A 26,352-nucleotide genomic window follows, 5' to 3' on the forward strand; every position below is an offset into this window, starting at 1 on the left:
CTAACTGGTGTTTTACACGTGATAGGGTGTCATGAGTTAACGATCGATAGACGAGTTCTATTTTAACTGTGACAGGATAAACAGCTGATCAGCGGCTTTCTATGTCTAAATATAGATCACGCGGAAAAAAGGACGTTAACAATGCTTTAGAATAGTTAATACATGCACAGTGTATGTGTTAATACCTCGGTGAGATAACCAGACTCTAAACTTTGTCCGGGAAGGTATTCATGTCACCTGCAGTAGAGGTAGATTTTTCTAGCATTGTAAGCTTAATAGAGGGTTTAAAAGCAAATTACAAAACAATCGTAAGCGAGTTGATGATCTGATATATACTGATGTATTTGACAGACTTTTGCTTAAAATCTTAAACTGGTTCAATTTTATGTTTTACATATATAATGTTGTCGCCATTTTTAGCTCACTTCGTCCGTCGACTGTCGTCTATCGTCCGCCAACTTTTTACATTTTAATCTTCTCCTTCAAAACTACCGGACCAATTAGGACTAAACTTGACACACAATCATAATGTAAAAATAGGCACTGTGTCTTTCCTTATCCCTAGGGACTTAGTTTATAGGTCATATCTTGAAACAGTTGCACCCCTAAAGACTTAGTTTATATCTTTGAAACAGTTGATATCCCCACCCCAATAAACACAAGCATGATGTAAAAATAGGCCCTGGGTTATTTATCCACCCCTAAAGACTTAGTTTATATCTTTGAAACAGTTGATATCCCCACCCCATAACAAGATATATACAATTGCTGAATATAAAGAAATGAATGCACATACCCTTCGAGGATGGCCTTGGGGTCTGACCCACCATTGGAGACTTAACCCCTGGGTCATAACTTTCAAATGGTTATGATCCCCACCCCAAAACTATATATACACATGCTGGGCATAAAGAGACGAATGTAGTCATGATAACAGAACTCACCCCAGAGTCTGCCCCACCCTTGCAGACTTGACTCCTGGGTCATAACTTTAAAATGGTTATGAACCCCACCCCAAAACTATATATACAACTGCTGGGCACAAAGAGACGAATGCAGTTATGATATTAGAATAGATCCTGGGGTCTGTCCACAACCCTCGGGACCTAGTTTCTGTTTCAAAGCTTGGAAACAGTTGAGATCCCCACCCCATAACCATACATAAAACTGCTAGGCGTGAAAGATATAATACAGATTGCTACAAGGACTTGGATCTCATTTGGAGAATATTTTGCCATAATTGCTTCGATATCCAGGTGAGCGATACAGGCCCTCTGGACCTCTTGTTTGAATGAACAAGCCTGTATATTGACTAGTTTCCTTGTCAAGTCTGTCTCAGCAAGGTAATTTTTAAACCAAGTCTCGTTGTTTTGATTCTCTCTTTTTTCATGTGTTATAACTTTGGTGTATTGTTATACTATTGATACAGAGTGGTATACCTTCAATGCAATGTTAAACTTTCGGTGTAGTGTAATACTATTGATACAGAGTGGTATACCTTCAATACAGTGTTAAACTTTCGGTGTAGTGTTATACTATTGATACAGAGTGGTATACCTTCAATGCAGGGTTAAACTTTCGGTGTAGTGTAATACTATTGATACAGAGTGGTATACCTTCAATGCAGTGTTAAACTTTCGGTGTAGTGTAATACTATTGATACAGAGTGGTATACCTTCAATGCAGTGTTAAACTTTCGGTGTAGTGTAATACTATTGATACAGAGTGGTATACCTTCAATGCAGTGTTAAACTTTCGGTGTAGTGTAATACTATTGATACAGAGTGGTATACCTTCAATGCAGTGTTAAACTTTCGGTGTAGTGTAATACTATTGATACAGAGTGGTATACCTTCAATGCAGTGTTAAACTTTCGGTGTAGTGTAATACTATTGATACAGAGTGGTATACCTTCAATGCAGTGTTAAACTTTCGGTGTAGTGTAATACTATTGATACAGAGTGGTATACCTTCAATGCAGTGTTAAACTTTCGGTGTAGTGTAATACTATTGATACAGAGTGGTATACCTTCAATGCAGTGTTAAACTTTCGGTGTAGTGTAATACTATTGATACAGAGTGGTATACCTTCAATGCAGTGTTAAACTTTCGGTGTAGTGTAATACTATTGATACAGAGTGGTATACCTTCAATGCAGTGTTAAACTTTCGGTGTAGTGTAATACTATTGATACAGAGTGGTATACCTTCAATGCAGTGTTAAACTTTCGGTGTAGTGTAATACTATTGATACAGAGTGGTATACCTTCAATGCAGTGTTAAACTTTCGGTGTAGTGTAATACTATTGATACAGAGTGGTATACCTTCAATGCAGTGTTAAACTTTCGGTGTAGTGTAATACTATTGATACAGAGTGGTATACCTTCAATGCAGTGTTAAACTTTCGGTGTAGTGTAATACTATTGATACAGAGTGGTATACCTTCAATGCAGTGTTAAACTTTCGGTGTAGTGTAATACTATTGATACAGAGTGGTATACCTTCAATGCAGTGTTAAACTTTCGGTGTAGTGTAATACTATTGATACAGAGTGGTATACCTTCAATGCAGTGTTAAACTTTCGGTGTAGTGTAATACTATTGATACAGAGTGGTATACCTTCAATGCAGTGTTAAACTTTCGGTGTAGTGTAATACTATTGATACAGAGTGGTATACCTTCAATGCAGTGTTAAACTTTCGGTGTAGTGTAATACTATTGATACAGAGTGGTATACCTTCAATGCAGTGTTAAACTTTCGGTGTAGTGTAATACTATTGATACAGAGTGGTATACCTTCAATGCAGTGTTAAACTTTCGGTGTAGTGTAATACTATTGATACAGAGTGGTATACCTTCAATGCAGTGTTAAACTTTCGGTGTAGTGTAATACTATTGATACAGAGTGGTATACCTTCAATGCAGTGTTAAACTTTCGGTGTAGTGTAATACTATTGATACAGAGTGGTATACCTTCAATGCAGTGTTAAACTTTCGGTGTAGTGTAATACTATTGATACAGAGTGGTATACCTTCAATGCAGTGTTAAACTTTCGGTGTAGTGTAATACTATTGATACAGAGTGGTATACCTTCAATGCAGTGTTAAACTTTCGGTGTAGTGTAATACTATTGATACAGAGTGGTATACCTTCAATGCAGTGTTAAACTTTCGGTGTAGTGTAATACTATTGATACAGAGTGGTATACCTTCAATGCAGTGTTAAACTTTCGGTGTAGTGTAATACTATTGATACAGAGTGGTATACCTTCAATGCAGTGTTAAACTTTCGGTGTAGTGTAATACTATTGATACAGAGTGGTATACCTTCAATGCAGTGTTAAACTTTCGGTGTAGTGTAATACTATTGATACAGAGTGGTATACCTTCAATGCAGTGTTAAACTTTCGGTGTAGTGTAATACTATTGATACAGAGTGGTATACCTTCAATGCAGTGTTAAACTTTCGGTGTAGTGTAATACTATTGATACAGAGTGGTATACCTTCAATGCAGTGTTAAACTTTCGGTGTAGTGTAATACTATTGATACAGAGTGGTATACCTTCAATGCAGTGTTAAACTTTCGGTGTAGTGTAATACTATTGATACAGAGTGGTATACCTTCAATGCAGTGTTAAACTTTCGGTGTAGTGTAATACTATTGATACAGAGTGGTATACCTTCAATGCAGTGTTAAACTTTCGGTGTAGTGTAATACTATTGATACAGAGTGGTATACCTTCAATGCAGTGTTAAACTTTCGGTGTAGTGTAATACTATTGATACAGAGTGGTATACCTTCAATGCAGTGTTAAACTTTCGGTGTAGTGTAATACTATTGATACAGAGTGGTATACCTTCAATGCAGTGTTAAACTTTCGGTGTAGTGTAATACTATTGATACAGAGTGGTATACCTTCAATGCAGTGTTAAACTTTCGGTGTAGTGTAATACTATTGATACAGAGTGGTATACCTTCAATGCAGTGTTAAACTTTCGGTGTAGTGTAATACTATTGATACAGAGTGGTATACCTTCAATGCAGTGTTAAACTTTCGGTGTAGTGTAATACTATTGATACAGAGTGGTATACCTTTAATGCAGTGTTAAACTTTCGGTGTAGAATAGTTTTTCTCTCTCACCACTAGAGATTTCCTCACTCACCTGTTTACGACACATTTTGTGACAGTTTTGTGTCTGCTTTATTTAAATGTCTTTGTCAATTAAGATCTTCATAAAAAACATCAGATCCGACAGGTTCTACACCTGTGAGTTGTCGTATGATGTAAATGATTACTACGTCGGTAGTATTAGTAGTGGTAACTTGTTCGTATTGTGCAGTTAGAAAACTTCAGCTTTGGGCTCTGGAAAGGACTATGTATGGTTTGGTCGTTTTTGTTGCCAATAATTTCATCATATCATCGAGTCGAAATTCGCATAGAGAAATTTGAATTATAAAAAAAAATATGTAAAATCGTGAATATCAAGCAGTTTTTGAATCCCACTAATCTTTGTAAATTTCAACCAGTTGCCCTGGCAACCATAATTAAAAATACAAATATATATATTTTTATAACAGTATCGGAGAAGTATTCAGATTCATAAAATAAGGAAAATTCATACACGGTTGTTGTAATTTTTGACGATTTTGGGGACCAATATAAGCACAAATAATATACAGACCTTTAAAACTCGTGTATATGAACGAGATCATCTATGCTAGTAATAGAATATTCAATTGTTCAATAAACATTTATTTCATTGTATTGTTGTTGAAACATAAAATTAAATTTAAATCTAACTAAAAAATAACATTGTATTTATATTACGTATTCAAAACAGATGTGACTTCCCTGAGGTATCTTCTTGTCTGATCTTTAATTATTATCTCGTATAAACATGCATTGTTGCATTTAACACATCGCATGAACCGGTTGCTGTCAATAGATAATAAATAAATAAAATAATTGTGTTTTAATACCCTGTTTAGAGGTTTGAAACAAGATGGCCGAAAGCTGGGAATCGAACCCAAATTTTTCTGCATAGCGAGGCTCAAACTTTGTCAGAACACTATAGACCTCACGGTCGGCCGTCCTCGTCTGTAATAGGATACATTTAATTGGGAGTATTATCAGGATAAAGAAAGATATAGTGAACTTCGAGTAAAAAACAATGGAACCTGTCTAATCCAACACATAAACACTTGGACAGCCTGTGTTATCTGTCCTACAGCTGTAAACCTATTTTTCAAATATAATCTACCTAATTAAACGTTTTATTTCTGACAAACTGTGTCTCAAACAGGCGATTTGTTCGACCACAAACGGAAGCTGAAAGGGATGGGGAGTCGGATGAAACAGGCTACACTGTATACACTGAATGTAACATGAGTCGTTTTGGGAATATTATCCCGTAATTGACATCATAATTGTCAATGTTGTTGTCATGGTAACTAGTAAACACTTAGATGATATTGTATATCAACACATCATGACTCTTCCTTCTACTTTCTTTGTTCCAGTTTGACCCAGATACCAGTTTTCGAGCGCAATATCCCTTCATATGACAGTACAGGCGTGTGATCAGTATCCGGAAGCACACGAAATCTGAAAACAATTTATGATAGCTTAAAAAATGTCTGCGGCAAATATGCAGTCTTAGATAGTTTGAATTTGTAATCATTTGCTCAAATGTTGTATTTATTATTATTTAGGAAGCGTGCAAAATAAAGTTCCTACACAATGAACAGTTCCTGTTTCACTTTGATATACTTTGTATTTTATGTGTTATTTTGTGAATTAAATTACTCAAATCAATGTTACACGTCTGAATTTACCCATTAAGATATCTGACATGACATCATATCAGTATATAATACCGATCTGCATAAATATTCATATATCTTATATTGTAAGCATAATTAAATAAAAGTAACCAATGTCAAAGGTCAGCTCACCTTTTTACTAGTTTCGCCAGTGCTACCTTCATTTCATTCATGGCAAAGTTCTGTCCAATGCAGTTCCTGTTGATTCGATTCGAAGCAAATGAAATTCAAACCAACAAAAATAATATAAACGTTGGAATTCGTTGATATAATATAATAATTGTAATATCGTTAAAATCATTCATTGTCATATTATCAAAGTTTTGGAAGAAACGTTGAATCTAAGAGCTAATAGCCTACAGTAAAATACGGTACACATGGGTAGAGGGGTATGGTGAGGGAAACCTCAAAACATGACAAACATGCTTTTAAAGTCACGCGATCAACCTAATAAAACAAACACGCTGTAATGTCGACGTCAATACTAAATTTAGCATACCGAATCACAAAATTTAATATTAGTTTGGATTTTTTCCCCTTATCACTTCAATAGCGATCAGTGTTCATAAACAATGGCTAACACAGGCTCCCTGACACTCCCTTCAATCCCAGGTTTGTCAGAAGTATGTAATTTAACACCATACGGAATACAGGTAGTACATTGTATTACAGGGTTAAACAAAACAATGTCTCGACTTTACATACCAATGCTAGAATTTAAATGTTGTTATGCCTTGACCGTTATTTTAGTATGTATACAGTATTGCAGTTTTATTTTGTTGTATATACACACAAACTAATTATGATGTTATACCTTGGCCCTGCTGAGAATGGTACAAAGCTATACGGATCTCTAGTGGAGTCATCCAGAAATCGATCCGGCCGAAATGTCTGTAACAGGATTACAATGGAATGATATAAAATACAGGAAGTCCATCGAATTTGAGACTGCGATTGACATAAACATCATCATTATTTTAATTTGTTTTTACTTTCAAGGATCGTATATCTCGGGTTGAGATTTCCGAGTTGCATCTTGAGGTTAGAAAATATTAGTTTGCTCTTCAACGTGTTTGAATGTTAGACGTTTTTAAATACCGTTGTAGTTTTAGAATTATTTGGAATGATTAATTAGTAAAATCAAATCGCATCATGACAAAAAAAACACATATTAAAGCTTGTTGGTACCTCAGGGTCCTTCCAGACATCTTCTCTGTGATTCATTGCATCGATAAGAATTGTGACTTGATTATTTGCCGGAATTATCAATCCGTCAATTTCGGTTTCGCGCGTTGTAACCCTGGAGATGAGAGGAACTGGAGTGTACATCCGTAAGCTTTCTTTTATAAACAATGGCAGTCTCTGTAGAGCCTGTATGTCCGACCTGAAATAATGAAAATTATACATCAAACAACACTTATCATAGTGAAACAATGAGGTAAGGTTTGTAACAATTTCGAGATAGACTGTTTTCTGCTGTGTAATGAGAATTAAATCTTCGAAATACATAGTATCAAAACGAATAATCATTAGAAATGCGAAGCAGGAAACATTTGTTTAAAAAAAGATAAACAATGATAATAATGATAATATACAACATTTATATAGCGCCCTATACAATTGTAAAATTACTCTAAAGCGCTTTACAGCATATGGATAATAGTATTAGTTATAATTGTGAAACAAAAAAACAAAGGCTTTCAATCACTTTTATACAATAAGCAAGCAGACGTCTTTGCAAAAAGCCTAAAATGCAGACATGAATAGGTGAGTTTTGATGTTCCTCTTGAATTTGGCCAGGGTATTTGACTTTCTTATAGCAGATTAACGTCAGAACTCCGGTCCTCTATACTATGCGGGAAGTAAGCGACCCGCGCCCGGATCGCACTTCAAACTGATATTTTAGAAACAAAATCGTCACTTTCACACACATGTCGCACATGGATCGAAAGATCTATTCTTTATGCACTAGGGGTATCAATAACATGTTTCAAAGATCATTACGAACAGTATTTTCCAATGTTTTCTATACCAACCCATGCTTTTAATAGAAATGATGGCATGAGCAATGTCACATCAATTGACGAGATCTTGCGTTACCGAAGGTATTTCCCAACGTTATGACGTAGGCCGGCGGGATTTTAGTCACGTGGCAAAAGAAGGCGGGGCTATCAAACAACTAGAGTAAAACAGAGTAAGTTTGAAAAAATATGTTTTAGTGGTTGTATTGGATGATTGAGGCATGCAATTTATGTTCATCTTGTGCATAAAGAATAGATCTTTCGATCCATGTGCGACATGCTTATTTCCCGCATATCATAGAGGGCCGGAGTTCTGACGTTAATCGACGACAGACCGATATAAAAAAGTCGATAAAAGGTCAGAATAATTCGGACTAAGCACATGTGTGATGTGCTTTCTCTTTCGAGTACGAGTAACCAGCCGTGATGCAGTGTTTTGGTCCCTTTGCAGACGACTAGTTAGTTTGTCAGATATACCACAGATCATGGCGTTACCAAAATCCAACCGAGAGGTAACAAGTGATTGCACCAAAATCCTGAATGCATCTGGAGTTATAAACTGCCGGATAAAGCCGTTGTTCCTGATCTAGTAGTTACAGGATTTGGCAATAGCGTTCACTTGTTTCGCCATGTCCAGTGAACTGTTAAAGTTTACCCCTAGGTTTTTAACAGCTGGGGCAGTCTCAATAGTTCTGGTACCGAACTTGAGATGGAGAACCATTGCTTGCTGACACTTTGGGGAAAAGACGATTGTTTCCGTCTTTTCCTGATTAAGTTTTAGCATGTTGGCGTTAATCAAGGTACTGATCTTTGTCATACAACCTTCTAGTTTTTGTGAAATTGAATCCCAACTATCCTGTGGTTTGATGACCATGTACAATTGTGTGTCATCGGCATAGCAATGATAGCGATGGCTATGGCGACAACACATCTCTTCGATCGGTTTGGAGTACAGGCAATACTTTCGTGGTCCTAACATCAGCTGGCGTCAAATGCAGCTGACGCGTCCAGCATGACAAGCACCAATCTGCACTTGTTATCAAATACAGAAACTATGTCATCATATACACGTAGGAGGGCCGTCTCAGTAGAGTGTCCCATGCAGATTGCAGGTTGTCGTGGAGACTGTTTGCATGGAGATGAACCTCTAAACTCCGGGGCACAACCTTCTCCAAGATCATAGACAGAAAAGGCAGATTTGATACTGGGCGGTAGTTCTAACATGTGCCTTCTTGAAACACAATGGAACCTTTGACTCAGCCAATGATTTGTTTATGATTGAGGTTATCAAAGGAAGTAGTGCTTCAAGACATTGCTATAATAGGTCTGTAGGCAGTGGATCAAGCTCACAGGACTACGATTGCGAGGTCATGATGATATTACGCAACTCGTCCAGGGTTGTTGGTGAGAGCTGTGTCAATAGTTCCCATCAAATTAAATGTCAGCAGTCATGACATCGATAAAGCAAGTCAACGAAAGTAAAGGTTTCCTGCTTCGTATGACCATTCGTCCCATTAGGACTCATCAATGAATTGTCTGCTAAAATAATTAAAAAAATCCTCAGTGTTACAAAATATGAACAAATATACCATATAAATGCATTAGTCGCTGTGATGATCGCTATATACAGGCTATAGTTTGTTTAACATACCATTCCACTTCCGGTTTGTCCCCAACTACGTGCATCACCTCGTCATATACCTTCTGTTGTTCTTCTAGATTCTGTGCAAGCAAATATGTGGCCCAACCAAGAGCGGCAGAGGTCGTATCATGACCTTGTTTGTAATGGAAAGAGAAAACGACGATTCAAGATATTGATAAATTGCAACCAAACACAATATCGGAATTCAATTTTGATTGTAGACGGAGGAACATATGTGACACCAAAACCTACTAAAATAAAGACAAATTAGAAGCTGTGGAAGGAGCAAGCGTTTTCTGGAGCGCGAACAAATGGTGGCATTTTGTATGAAAGCAAAGAATACAAAATTACATTCACACATTCACCATACCTTTCCCCAATCAATCAAGGTAATAAAAACATTAAAATACACGTTCCATATATGAAAATGCCTTTCTTGGTTGCCACTTCCCTGTTTCTCATTTTGAGGGCGTGATATTACTTGGATTTGACTAAACGAGCATGGCGAATGTCGTCAATGAAGCATAATACTTAAGCTTCTGGAACACTTTTTCTTATTATCCTTATATGTTTAAATGGTCTCCATTAAAAATATTTCCTTTTTCATATATTTGCTCTAGGTTTACCGATCTTGAGTTCAAATTACAGTTTTGTCGACACTTAGACATTCTCTTATTGCTGTTTTATTTGTCCTTCTATTTTAATGATAGGGAATGGGATGTAATAAAATTAATATCTATTTCCCGATGTACATAGTAAAACACTGACCAGCAAAGAGAAATGTGTCGACCTCGTCCCTGACCTCACGATCAGTCAGTCCCACACCTTGCTCGTCTCGTGCGGTCAGCAGAATATCGAGGAAATCTAGTCGATGTTTGTCTGACGCTAGTGGTTTGGATTCCTGTAGACGATAAAAGGCAGATTTTTTTTTTTTTTTTTTTTTTTTATAAACGTCGGTAAAAAGTCACTTCATCAATATATAAAGCATTACTAAATAATTCGGTATTTGTTTAGATTAATGGTCGTTACTACAGATCAATACATTGTGTTTACTTAGTTTTTTTGTGTCTTTGAAAGATGGATTGAAATATTGATTCAAATGTTGAAAAACAAATACCATAAATGTAAAACACACAAGTGTCTTGATCGATTTTAAAGTGCTTATGATTGCTTTGAATTTGCCAACCTACCAACGATGTCCTTCTGTCGCGTATGACCTTCTCGTCGAATTCGTGTATATATTTTGTATGCGAGAAATATTCTTTTCCGGCTGCTGACAACTTAAACAGGAAATCTGGATACAACCACGGCCTCCTGTGTCAGTAAATGGACATCAGAGAAAATTAATTTTGTTTTAAGTATATCCAGCATAAATAAACGACCATGTATCAGTTAATTGACAACGTCGGAATACTTATTCTGGTATCAGAATACATCAATACAATCAATATCAATTTCACGTAAGTAAATGAATCGGTTTCAAAAAACGTATTTTAAGTCTTTGTTATTCAACACTGACTTAAAAAAAAAAATCAAACGATGAACCATTTGATATTTTATCATATTTTCGGAGACGCAGGAAACTCCCTAATACTCGTCCAAAAAGACCGTGTCTATGCATTTCACTTGACGTCCTATTTAACTTATAATTTGCCGACATAATCTCATATGTCCACCGTTGCAAAAGTAATTATAATTACTGTATTAATTCTTACAACTAATATAATAGGATTTATTTGATTTTTATGACTCCGTACTTACAATGTTCTGTATGTAGTAAGGTAAGTTAATCGTCTTACGCCCTCAACATACGGATGCTGTTTGTTGCTAAAAACAAAAATAATAAAGCAGTGGATCTATAAAGTGGAATGCAAGATAAGTATTGGTCAATATTGTAATTACACATTTTAATAAAATGCAACCTATTAAAATGAAATTCATTACATTTCCAAAAAACTTTTAAATAACTTTTCTATACATATCTTAATCATAATAATCGAAGCAGATACATCTTAAAATCTTAATCCTCTAGATATGGTTTATTGATATCAAAGGAATTCAGTTTGGACAAATTCATTATATACGGTAAATATCTTGTATAGTTTGCTTTAAAACGAACACATATTCCTATATTAAGCCAATATAAAAACATTGAGTGAATCGCACATTATTAATCTCAACTTTAGAACTGATAACATCGCGAAAAAAGATTGCTTAAAATATAAATAACCACAGAGGGCAACGACAAACTTGCCAGATCATAAAATATGATAAAAGAATAGCAAATCAATAATGTCCGTATATGTGGTTTTGTTTTAAGTACTAGCAAGGTCTCAACAATGCTGCAAGAGATCGACAGGAAACACAAAGAGGCATTACCTTTGTTCCTGTATACGTGAATCGTATGAAAATGCTGATCTCAGCATGGTGTCAAGGGCCGCTAGTATGTACGGTTCTTGTACCTCTACACTTTGACCGCCAGCTGTTGCCTTTTCCATGATGTTCTAAAGCCGTACAAAACATTATGTAGAAGGGGAAACACGCTTGATATATACGTATATAAATATTTTATATTAAAGTTTATGGAGAACACTATTTCGCTTCCCTTTGCTATCAAAAAATAAGTCTTTATTTAAACTTATCATCAATATTACATGTAGACATCCATCAACGGTACATCAGAATGAAAACAACAAACAAACAAAAAGGTATCAATAAAACATAACAAAAAAAAAGAAACGAAGAAGTCGAACATAATTCACCACACAAACATTTCCGAAAGCAAATCATCAAGGAAAAAAAAAAGTCCTCATATAGCACCAATCATTTTACTCAATAGCAGCACAGCAACGACTGCAAATCTACAATTCTATTATAGCGGTAAATTGTAAAGAGAGAACGATTTGTTTTATAAACTCTGGCAATAAGCATGGTCCGAAACAGACTGGACTTGAAAATAAGACCTCAATGCGGTGAAATATTCTTGGACATTTTATGCTGCCGTTTGTGCTGAATACGATATCTAAGTCACCAGATTATGAAACGCTGCTGTTTTGAAAAATGTAAAAAATAAAAAAGGACAAAGATATCAATACAATCAATACCACCAGCATCATCAGACCGAAGTAATTGCGACAATAAACTATATATTTCAAATCTCAAAACAAAACAATTAACTGTCTTAATAGTTTCGAAAAATAAATCTTAAAATAGAAAAAAAAAATTACCGTAATTTGAGTGTAAACGTACCAGGAAGGTGTCAAAGACGTCATTATAAAGATCTACATAGGGCTTGAGTACATCAAAGTGGAAGGCAGGTGTCAGCAGGCGTCTATTTCTCTCCCACTTACGACCGTTACTTAAAACCAATCCATCACCTGTTTGGAAAGGAATCTGTTTTATTGAGCAAAATCATTCAGTTTTATGCAACTGTTATATGTAATTTTATTCAGAAAAGCGAACAGTTGAATCATTCAATTCGTTTTTCAAAAACACTTATTATTGTCTTATTAATGCAAGGTCATTTTAACAGTCATAATGTTGATTTCGAATCAATGCGATGTTTGTTTTTCATTTAATATACAACAAGATGATGGCAATAATTTACCAAAACGTTTTGATACTGACATTATTAATATAATATCTTGTACACAGTTGATTACAGTGTACGTCAATTTTACCAAAGTGATTTTCACCTTATCTTACTTTTGAAGATCAATTTTGTCTTGTTTTGGAATTGAACTGTAAATCATACCAACGGACTGTAATTGATTTAGTCAAAATCGAGTATTACATCCTTATTTTTGTTAAGCATAAAACGCTTAGTAAACCTACCTAACCATGGTGTTATGGTGTAATAAGCCTCTCCAAACCGCTTTGGTTTAGGTTCAGATGATCTCAGCAGAACCTTGGCTGTATCGGGGTGACACGTGGTCAGTATTGGGAAGAAGAACATTAGCCACACCCCACTGATCTTTTTACCGGTCTCCTGGATACCTGTCTTCACTAAACGTACGTAATCGGAAAATTCTGGTATCTGTTAAGCAAATATATGAAAATAAATGGAATTTACTTAATTTACATACAAAAATACAGTTTGATTTTCAGGTTTTAATACCTAGTAATTTGTTTACCATAAAAATGAAGAAAGCCATACATGTATAGTAAGCTAATTTGCAAGTTGTCCTGTTGATATTAGCATGAACGTTAATTGACATTAAATGAGACCCAAAATTAAACAAAATACCATGACAACCAACACTTCTGTTTAAACAACAGATTTGTCCTGGTCGGGAAATTGATTTAATTGATGTACGTTTCCGTGTCTAATTGCCTGATTAGAAACAATACTTTCATGATTATAATATGTTTAAGCTTATTTCTTGCATATAATATACATATTATTCTATTGTTGACATTTCATATATCAGTACAAGTTAATAAATATGATATTGTGCGACCTTACCAAGTGTAGATGACCCCAGATAGGGTGAAATCTTCCTATGGACATGACCTTCTCGGAATTATATAAATTAATATACATTCTGTAGGTTTGGATGATGGCGATTCCTTTCCATATCATTATACAGCTCAAGAGTGCACTTAAAACAAGAAAAACTAATTCCATGATGAATCTGAAATGGAAAAATCAGGCAAGTTCAATTGAAGTAAACATAAAACAGGATTACAAATTTCAAGAATATTCAGGTTCCAGTTTTAAATAGTTCAATGTCGTTTCCATTTATTAACAAGAGATGGGTAGATAATAAAAAGTTGTGTGCTTTCATTTTCGGTAGTCATATGTAACAAATAAAAAACACACAATAATTAAGAGTTGATTTACATGAGAGAGAAAAAAGGAATTGATTCGTTTTATAAACTCAGAGATGTGTGGTAGATAAAGTGAACTATTTTAATGTGATGTAGCATTTTATGGAAAAACGAAAGTTAAAAATGATGATAGAATGATTTAACTGTTCTTTCTGGGGCCAGGTTATCAACGTCTTATCAGCTAAATGACAATAACTTATAACAATATTAAGTTAATGTCAAAACGAATTGAACTCAAAAACTATCAAAATATACATAGTCTCAAATTAAGCATAAGAAGAAATAGACACATTTTCAAATGTTTTCATAAAAGTCAGTTTGAAAAAGTGCAAAAATGTAGAACCTGCATGAATAAACAACGACCCAATTAACATGTCTTAGTCAAACATATTAATATGTGTTTATTATGTAGAAAACAGGAAATGATGCTGACACTTTCATTAACAATAGCGATCGATAAACATGGCCTTGATCGCCATTAACAGTTTGTTACAGTACACAGTGAGCTAATACACGGTGTCTGTGGATTAGGAAATCCTCAAACTATGTAATATCAGTTAACAGTAAATTCTAAAAGTGAGACTTTTACTTTATATATGGGTTTTGATATACATAATTATGTACATGATTTACGTAAAATCAATAAAGCCTCACTATATGCTGCCAAAAATAACGATGCCAGGAATGATATTGAAGGGATGTGATAACAGCATTTACCCCAACAGTCATATAAACAATAACTCATTCTCAAGTCATCAATTAACCCTTATCATGGTAACTGCCATAGTTATAAAGCTAATACTTAGAATCTTATTCATATCGAAAGCCAAGTGTGGATGATACATGCAATTCGTTTCGTTATTAATCATAAAAGGCATAATTATATCAACCAATACTTTTCAACCGTTCTGGATTTTAACCTCTTACCTCACAAGTGTAAAGGTCAGCTTTGGTTAACTCGTATCAACATAAGGCCGTTAAGTGCATTGTTAAAAGCAGTTATTATAAGCGTACAATGTACGCCATGCATTGTATACATTAGTTTACTTACCCGCTTGATAAAGTGTGTCGTGAATTCAGTTTTCGATTGCTCAATAGTCGATCGGAAGGTACACTAGCCAGTAATACTGGCGACTAACGGCTGTCATGCTATTGATTTTTCTGCAGTTGTAGTTATTGTCCATGTTGGACAGTGGTCAGATAATACATGCCGTTATGATACTGTGTAAAGTCGGGACATGTGAACCACACAACAGATCATAGCGAGAGTACAGTATATAGCGTGAGGGTCAAGGTTGCGTCAACGAGTATGGTGTGTTTATGGTTTACTAATTATAACGCTATTTTAAGATCGCATTTTAAGCATATAAAAACATATTTATATATTGCAATAATCATGTTATTACTATTGACGTTAAAGTACATTTCATATATCGTTAAATTAATATAAGTATTTCAGTTGTTAAAAATGGAAGAGCGAAAAGGTCCCTCAAAATCTTACTTATTCCTTATACATGTAAGCTGGTAAATTTTTGACGTGAACGGAACATTTCAACAATTGTTTCTAATCTTTACTTGATAATTCATATGTGGCAGGGGTTAATTGATCATTACGGTGGTCTTTAGCATTGATTTCTAGGTGTGTGTGTAATCGCCAGTGTGCTCTCAGTCGGTAGAGCAGCGAGGGCTTACGTGTGGTTCCATATCCTTAGGAAGCACATTACTCTTTTTCCTGTAACACAGAATTACATGTGTACTCACTGGTCGGTTAATGTGAAATGCATTGGTTACGTTTGCGAGTACATTATGCTCACGAAATGATACAAAAACAATGACGCCTTCTTTTATTTTATTATTTATAATTTCATTTTGCAATCAGTATTTAACACGCTATAGAAAATATACATATTTTACAATCTTTGATAGTATTTTTTTATAAAAACGTTTTAAACGTTTTGTTTGTAGATCCAGAAGGCAAAACAAACTAAACATATTGCTAGGTAGTAGACATTCTGTGACAAAAATAATCCCATGAGCTAAACAGACAATAATTTGACATGAATCACGTGTGCATTAGATTATCATCCTTCTGGATTACAAGGATCCGTCTCTGTTTTTGTGAGCTCACGATAAATTTCCATTGTTAATGTCTCTTCTTATTTTTATCTTTTTTTTTGAATTTTGTCTTTCCATAAAAATGTATTCGACTCCGATTCGTTCTAATGATCTTTGCTATTCTTTCCATTTTTCTCTCGTATGTTTCGCTATGCTTTGGTATTTGAACACATTTTAATGGTGATTTCGTTTTTTTGGGTAATATTTGCAAAATGTCTCTTCCATCGGTATAATATACTGATACTAATGTAGTAAGGTGATTCGTTTAGGGTAGCGAAAAATACAAACTACATGTATCATAATTTAAAAACAAAACAAACAACAAAAGAGGGAAGACTCGCATTATATCTATTAACAATAGTCTTTTAAAATATGTATCACTCATATTACGATTTTCTACATATACATGGTGACACATGCCTGATAGTATCACATTTAATGTGATAGACTTTTTCACTCAGAATGTATATTATTTTTTATCTAAATAAACAAGTAATTACACATGAAGATTGTTTTCACTATATGAAGATATTCATGCATGGGTTGAAACACAATTGTCTTTGCTTCAAGGATACACTTCCTGTTTCCCCACTGGACGTCTACTTCCGGACGAAAAATAAAAAAGGCAAAGTGTAGAAAGGGGAAGCAACTCTGTTTACGCACGCATGTGTTACCATTAAAGAGCTTTGCTCGGGCGCCTACAGCACACAACAAACGGAACGAAAAGGTATCAATCGAAAATAAATGAGACCAGCATCTTGGATTGTCTGTAGTTTAATGAAATGTATATACTGTATCGATGTATCAATGTATCAATGTATATAATGTATCAATGTATATAATGTATCATTGATATAATGTATCAATGTATCAATGTATATAATGTATCAATGTTTATAATGTATCATTGATATAAAGTATCAATGTATATAATGCATCAATGTATATAATGTATCATTCATATAATGTATCAATGTGTCAGTGTATATAATGTATCATTCATGTAATGTATCAATGTGTCAGTGTATATAATGTATCATTCATATACTGTATCAATGTATATAATGTATTAATGTATCAATGTATATAATTTATCATTGATATAATGTATCAATATATATAATCAATGCATATTATGTATCAATGTATCAATGTACATAATGTATCAATGTTTATAATGTATCATCGATATAAAGTATCAATGTATATAATGCATCAATGTATATAATGTATCACTCATATAATGTATCATTCATATAATGTATCAATGCATATAATGTATCAATGTATCAATGTATATAATGTATCAATGTATATAATGTATCATTCATATAATGTATCATTCATATAATGTATCAATGCATATTATGTATCAATGTATCAATGTATATAATGTATCAATGTATATAATGTATTATTGATATAATGTATCAATGTATATAATGTATCAATGTAAATAGTGTATCATTCATATAATGTATCAATGTATATAATGTATCAATGTATATAATGTATCAATGAATGTTATGTATTAATGTATATAATGTGTCAGTGTATGTAATGTATCAATTTATATAATGTATCAATGTATATTGTGTATCAATGGATATTATGTATCAATGTATACAATGTATCAATGCATATTATGTATCAATGTATCAATGTATCTAATGTATCAATGTATATTATGTATCAATGTATATAATGTGTCAGTGTATGTAATGTATCAATCAATGTATATTGTGTATCAATGTATATAATGTATCAATGTATATAATGTATCAATGTATCAATGAATATAATGTATCAATGTATATAATGTATCAATGTATATCAGGTATCATACATATAATGTATCAATGTATATAATGTATCAATGTATATAATGTATCAATGTATATAATGTATCAATGTATCAATGAATATAACGTATCAATGTATATAATGTATCATTGTGTATAATGTATCAATGTGTCAGTGTATATAATGTATCATTCATATACAGTATCTAGGTATATAATGTATCAATGTATCAATGTATATAATGTATATAATGTATCATTGATATAATGTATCAATGTATATAATATATCAATGTATATAATGTATCAATGTATCAATGTACATAATGTATCAATGTATCAATGTATATAATGTATATAATGTTTCAATGTATATAATGTATCATTGATATAATGTATCAAGGTATATAATATATCAATGTATATAATGTATCAATGTATCAATGTATCAATGTATATAATGTATCACTCATATAATGTATCATCATTGATATAATGTATCAATGTATCAATGCATAATATTTATCAATGTATATAATGAATCAATGTATATAATGTATCATTCATATAATGTATCAATGTGTCAGTGTATATAATGATAGATTCATATACTGTATAAATGTATCAATGTATATAATGTATCAATGCATCAATGTATATAATGTATCACTCATATAATGTATCATTCATATAATGTATCAATGCATATTATGTATCAATGTATCAATGTATATAATGTATCATTGATATAATGTATCAATGTATCATCAATGTATATAATGTATCAATGTATATAACGTATCAATGTATCAATGTAAATAATGTATCATTGATATAATGTATCAATGTATCATCAATGTATATAATGTATCAATGTATATAACGTATCAATGTATCAATGTAAATAATGTATCATTGATATAATGTATCAATGTATATAATATATCAATGTATCAATGAATATAACGTATCAATGTATATAATGTACCATTCTGCCTAATGTATCAATGTGTCAGTGTATATAATGTATCATTCATATACTGTATCAATGTATATAATGTATCAATGTATCAATGAATATAACGTATCAATGTATATAATGTATCATTGTGTATAATGTATCAATGTGTCAGTGTATATAATGTTACAGTCATATACTGTATAAATGTATCAATGTATATAATGTATCAATGTATATAGTGTATCAATGTATCAATGAATATAACGTATCAATGTATATAATGTATCATTGTGTATAATGTATCAATGTGTCAGTGTATATAATGTTACATTCATATACTGTATAAATGTATCAATGTATATAATGTATCAATGTATCAATGTATATCATGTATCATTGATATAATGTATCAATGTATCAATGTATATTATGTATCACTCATATAATGTATCATTCATATATATAGTGTATCAATGTATATAATATATCAATGTATATAATGTATCAAGGTATCAATGTAGATAATGTATCACTCATATAATGTATCATTCATATATATAGTGTATCAATGTATATAATGTATCAATGCATCAATGTATATCATGTATCATTGATATAATGTTTATGTATCAATGTATATAATGTGTCATTCATATAATGTATCAATGTGTCAGTGTATATAATGTATCATTCATATACTGTATCAATGTATATAATGTATCAATGTATATTGTGTATCAATGTGTATAATGTTTCGATGTATATAGTGTATCAATGTATATAATGTATCAATGTATATAATGTATCAATGTATATTATGTATCAATACATAATATTTATCAATGTATATAATTATCATTGTATAAAATGTATCATTGATATAATGTATCAATGTATATAATATATCAATGTATATAATGTATCAAGGTATCAATGTATATAATGTATCACTCATATAATGTATCATTCATATAATGTATCAATGTGTCAGTGTATATAATGTTACATTCATATACTGTATAAATGTATCAATGTATATAATGTATCAATGTATCAATGTATATAATTATCATTGATATAATGTATCAATGTATCAATGTATATTATGTATCACTCATATAATGTATCATACATATAATGTATCAATGTAAATAATGTATCAATGTATATAATGTATCAATGAATATTATGTATCAATGTATATAATGTGTCAGTGTATGTAATGTATCAATTTATATAACGTATCAATGTATACAATTATCAATGCATATTATGTATCAATGTATATAATGTATCAATGTATATTGTGTATCAATGATCATACATATAATGTATCAATGTAAATAATGTATCAATGTATATAATGTATCAATGAATATAATGTATCATTCATATAATGTATCAATGTATCAATGTATATAATGTATCAATGTATCAATGTATATAATGTATCAATGAATATAATGTATCATTCATATAATGTATCAATGTGTCAGGGTATATAATGTATCATTCATATACTGTATCTAGGTATATAATGTATCAATGTATCAATGTATATAATGTATCACTCATATAATGTATCATTCATATAATATATCAATGTGTCAGTGTATATGTTACATTCATATACTGTATATAATATATCAATGTATATAATGTTTCAATGTATCAATGTATATAATGTATCATTCATATAATGTATCAATGTGTCAGTGTATATAATGTTACATTCATATACTGTATAAATGTATCAATGTATATAATGTATCAATTAATATAATGTATCATTCATATAATGTATCAATGTGTCAGTGTATATAATGTATCATTCATATACTGTATCAATGTATATAATGTATCAATGTTTATAATGTATCAATGTATATTATGTATCAATGTATATTGTGTATCAATGATATAATGTATCAATGTATCAATGCATAATATTTATCAATGTATATAATGTTTCAATGTATCAATGTATATAATGTATCACTCATATAATGTATCATTCATATAATATATCAATGTGTCAGTGTATATGTTACATTCATATACTGTATATAATATATCAATGTATATAATGTATCAATGTATCAATGTATATAATTATCATTGATATAATGTATCAATGTATCAATGCATAATATTTATCAATGTATATAATGTTTCAATGTATCAATGTATATAATGTATCACTCATATAATGTATCATTCATATAATGTATCAATGTATCAATGTATATAATTATCATTGATATAATGTATCAATGTATCAATGCATAATATTTATCAATGTATATAATGTATCAATGTCTATAATGTATCATTCATATAATGTATCAATGTATCAATGTATATAATGTATCAATTAATATAATGTATCATTCATATAATGTATCAATGTATCAATGTATATAATGTATATAATGTTTCAATGTATATAATGTATCATTGATATATTGTATCAATATATATAATGTATCAATGTATCAATGTATATAATGTATCATTCATATAATGTATCAATGTATCAATGTATATAATGTATCATTGATATAATGTCTCAATGTATATAATGTATCAATGTATATAATGTCACAGTGGTTGTGATGTATCAATGTTTATAATGTATCAATCAATGTATATACTGTATCGATGTATCAATGTATCAATGTATATTGTGTATCAATGTATATAATGTATCAATGAATATTATGTATCAATGTATATAATATGTCAGTGTATGTAATGTATCAATCAATGCATATAATGTATCAATGTATATAATGTATCAATGTATATAATGTGACAGTGGTTGTGATGTATCAATGTTTATAATGTATCAATGTATATTATGTATCAATGTATATAATGTGTCAGTGTATGTAATGTATCAATCAATGCATATAATGTATCAATGTTTATAATGTATCAATCAATGTATATACTGTATCGATGTATCAATGTATCAATGTATATTGTGTATCAATGTATATAATGTATCAATGTATATAATGTATCAGTGTATATAATGTATCACTGTATATAATGTGTCAGTGGATGGAATGTATCAATCAATGCATATAATGTATCAAGGTATATTATGTTTCAATATATGTTATGTATCAATGTATCATCAATGTCTATAATGTATCAATGAATGTTATGTATTAATGTATATAATGTATTGTATCATTCATATACTGTATCAAGGTATATAATGTATCACTGTATATAATGTATCCATGTAAATAATGTATTATTGATATAATGTATCAAGGTTTATAATGTATCAATGCATGTTGTGTATCAATGTACATAATGTTTCGTTGTATATAGATGTATCATTGATATAATGTCTCAATGTATATAATACTGTATCAATGTATCATCAATGTCTATAATGTATCAATGCATATTGTGTTTCAATGTATATAATGTTTCATTCATATACTGTATCTAGGTATATAATGTATCAATGTATTAATGTATATAATGTATTATTGATATAATGTATCATTCATATACTGTATCAAGGTATATTATGTTTCAATATATGTTATGTATCAATGTATATTATGTGATATAATGTATCAAGGTTTATAATGTATCAATGAATATTATGTATCAATGTATATTGTGTATCAATGATATAATGTATCAAGGTTTATAATGTATCAATCAATGCATATAATGTATCAAGGTTTATAATGTATCACTCAATGTATATACTGTGTCAGTGTATGTAATGTAGAAATCAATGCATATAGTGTCTCAATGTATATAATATATCAATGTGTCAGTGTATATGTTACATTCATATACTGTATCAAGGTATATTATGTTTCAATATATGTTATGTATCAATGTATCTCATATAATGTATCATTTATATAATGTATCATTCATATAATATATCAATGCAATGTATATAATGTATCCATGTAAATAATGTATCAATGTGTCAGTGTATATAATGCTACATTCATATACTGTATAATTGTATCCATGTATCTAATTTATCAATGTATCAAGGTAAATAATGTATCAATGTCTATAATGTATCAATGTCTATAATGTATCAATGCATATTGTATATCAATGTATATAAATATAATGTATCAATATATCAATGTATCACTGTTTATAATGTATCACTCAATGTATATACTGTATCAATGTATACATTGATACGTTATATAAATTGATATATGGATACATTATATACACTGACACATTACATACATTGATATATTGATACATTATATGAGTGATACATTATAAACATTATTTACATTGATACATTAGATAATGTATCAATGTGTCAGTGTATATAATGTTACATTCATATACTGTATCTAGGTATAAAATGTATCAATGTATACTGTATATTATGTATCACTGTATATAATGTATCGCGGGTATTGTTCTGGTTTAAGTGGTATCGAGTACCCTTATCTCAGAGATAAATTAAATTTGCAAGATCATTGATATAATGTCTCAATGTATATAATGGATCAATGTATATAATTATATAATGTATCAATGCATATTGTATATCAATGTATATAAATCAATGTATATAATGTATCAATGTATATAATGTATCAATGCATATTGTGTATCAATGTATATAATGTTTCGTTGTATATAGTGTATCAATGTATATAATGGATCAATGTATATAATATATCAATGTATCAATGTTTATAATGTATCATTGATATAATGTATCAATGTATCAATGTATATAATGTATCAATGTATATAATGTTTCAATGTATATAATGTATCATTGATATAATGTATCCATATATCAATTTATATAATGTATTATTGATATAATGTATCAATGTATATAATGTATCAATGTATAAAATGTATCAATGTATAAAATGTATCAATGTATATAATGTATCATTGATATAATGTATCCATATATCAATTTATATAATGTATTATTGATATAATGTATAAATGTATATAATGTATCAATGTATATAATGTATCAATGTATATAATGTGTCAGTGTATGTAATGTATCCATGTAAATAATGTATCAATATATATAGTTTATCAATGGATATTATGTATCCATGTATACAATGTATCAATACATATTATGTATCAATGTCTATAATGTATCAATGTATACAATGAATCAATGTATATACTGTATCAATGTATATAATGTATCAATCAATGTATATAATGTATCAAGGTATATTATGTTTCAATATATGTTATGTATCAATGTATATTATGTATCAATGTATCTTAGGTATCAATTTACATAATGTGTCAATGTATATAATGTATCGCGGGTATTGTTCTGGTTTAAGTGGTATCGAGTACCCTTATCTCAGAGATAAATTAAATTTGCAAGTCATATCTTTATTACTTTTTATACCCAAATGAAAACCTATATGCCATATGCGTATATGAAGTTCGTTATGACAAAAATGGAAACGGTTATGCATGTCCATGGATTCTAACTATATAACGCTACCAAATTTAGATGGCATTCATATCTACTATGCTTCTTATGTAGTCTTTCATACCAGTGACCCTTCTTAAACAGATGGATTACTCGTCTTATAATCATACACGTAGCTCGAAGGCGCCCGAGCGAAGCTCTTTAATGGTAACACATGCGTGGGTAAACAGAGTTGCTTCCCCTTTCTACACTTTGCCTTTTTTTTTTTCGTCCGGAAGTAGACGTCCAGTGGGGAAACAGGAAGTGTATCCTTGAAGCAAAGACAATTGTGTTTCAACCCATGCCTGAATATCTTCATATAGTGAAAACAATCTTCATGTGTAATTACTTGTTTATTTAGATAAAAAATAATATACATTCTGAGTGAAAAAGTCTATCACATTAAATGTGATACTATCAGGCATGGAACTTCGTTCAGAGATTATCATACTATGACGTCACAAACACGTCACAATCCACCAGCCTTCATCGGTTATTTCCGGAAAATTCTGGAACTGATGTTCGTTGCATTTATCTCTTTGTCGTTGCTTCAACACTTTTTTTTATCTATATCAGTTTCTTTCCACAGGCACAAAAAGTAAAAATGCGGATATTTTCTGAAGATCATTTTTGTCATCAACCCGGTTCTGTTGATATTTCTGTTGGGAGATATCTTCAAAAAAGATATCATTTAAAATTGTATCAGCTTTTGATTTCCATTTGTTGAGAATATGAACGAAATATTGTCTTTATATATGCATCACCACTCATAAAAGAAGCAATGTAAAATGCATTTATGACGAAATTAACATTAATTTTCCAGACAACCAACCCAGGTCAAGTGCAACGCCCCTTTTTCAGCAACGTATTACTGTTTCACAACGCGTGCCGATTTATAACTAGTTACAGACAGAAACTGTTAAATTCTATTTGGAATCATTACCTGTCAAACCTCGGTGACAGTTACAAATTTTGATATTCAATACGGTGTTGCTGGATGGAGTCGTGATTGAGACTACATATCGATATAACGACGATCTCAGTTACATTAAAGTATAACAATGTTTTCTTTTTTTTAATTTTAGATTTTAACTAACATCTCTATACATTTACTTAAACTAATTGTCAAATATGTAGTATGCACTTTTTCTATAGCAATTACCAAACATGTTTTTCCCAAAACTGATCTCAATCATCCTTTTTGTGACCTGACGGAAGCACGCAGAGGATTTAATTCTTAATGTGGGAGGAAGCTGGAGTATCCGGTGAAAACCCTCGTGATTTGGGCAAGTGACCGGGATGGAATCCGGCCACCTTGGTGAGCGCGCTTTCCACTGCGCCGACCGACCCATCATATACGTTACGCACAAGAACAAATATCTATTTAAGCTTTGACTGGTAGAAAATGGCGTCATTGATGTTAAACATAAATTGTGATACATTTTTACCAATTGTCAATGATACAAAAATCTACAAACGGTAAACTGGGGCAAGTTCGGTCACCCCTGATATTTTTTGTTTTTGAGCTAATATTTACATCTTTAAGGATGTTAGCAGTTAAGTTAGCTGGGCATTGAACGAAAAAATGTTGAGGAAAACTCTAATGTAAAATTACTTAACAGGAGAAAATCACTTTTGAGAGGGTAGAAAGAAAATCATGATCTCGCTTCTAGT

General features: G+C 31.2%; 1 protein-coding gene across 1 annotated transcript; it reads right to left on the reverse strand.

The window, feature by feature from the left end:
• Positions 1-4,624: 4,624 nt before the first annotated feature.
• Positions 4,625-15,606, reverse strand: LOC110443660 (cytochrome P450 4F6-like). The gene is made up of 13 exons (XM_021488056.1): positions 15,370-15,606; positions 13,954-14,122; positions 13,323-13,524; positions 12,738-12,865; positions 11,868-11,992; positions 11,250-11,315; positions 10,679-10,802; positions 10,257-10,389; positions 9,498-9,621; positions 7,014-7,209; positions 6,640-6,716; positions 5,958-6,023; positions 4,625-5,607 (listed from the first exon to the last, which is right to left on the reverse strand). Exons 2-13 carry the CDS (start codon positions 14,113-14,115, stop codon positions 5,505-5,507), a joined length of 1,506 nt encoding a protein of 501 aa, XP_021343731.1. The 5' UTR covers positions 14,116-14,122; positions 15,370-15,606; the 3' UTR covers positions 4,625-5,504.
• Between the last annotated feature and the right edge of the window lie 10,746 nt (positions 15,607-26,352).

Source organism: Mizuhopecten yessoensis, unplaced genomic scaffold (assembly GCF_002113885.1).
Source record: "Mizuhopecten yessoensis strain PY_sf001 unplaced genomic scaffold, ASM211388v2 scaffold245, whole genome shotgun sequence".
Lineage (NCBI taxonomy): Eukaryota > Metazoa > Mollusca > Bivalvia > Pectinida > Pectinidae > Mizuhopecten > Mizuhopecten yessoensis.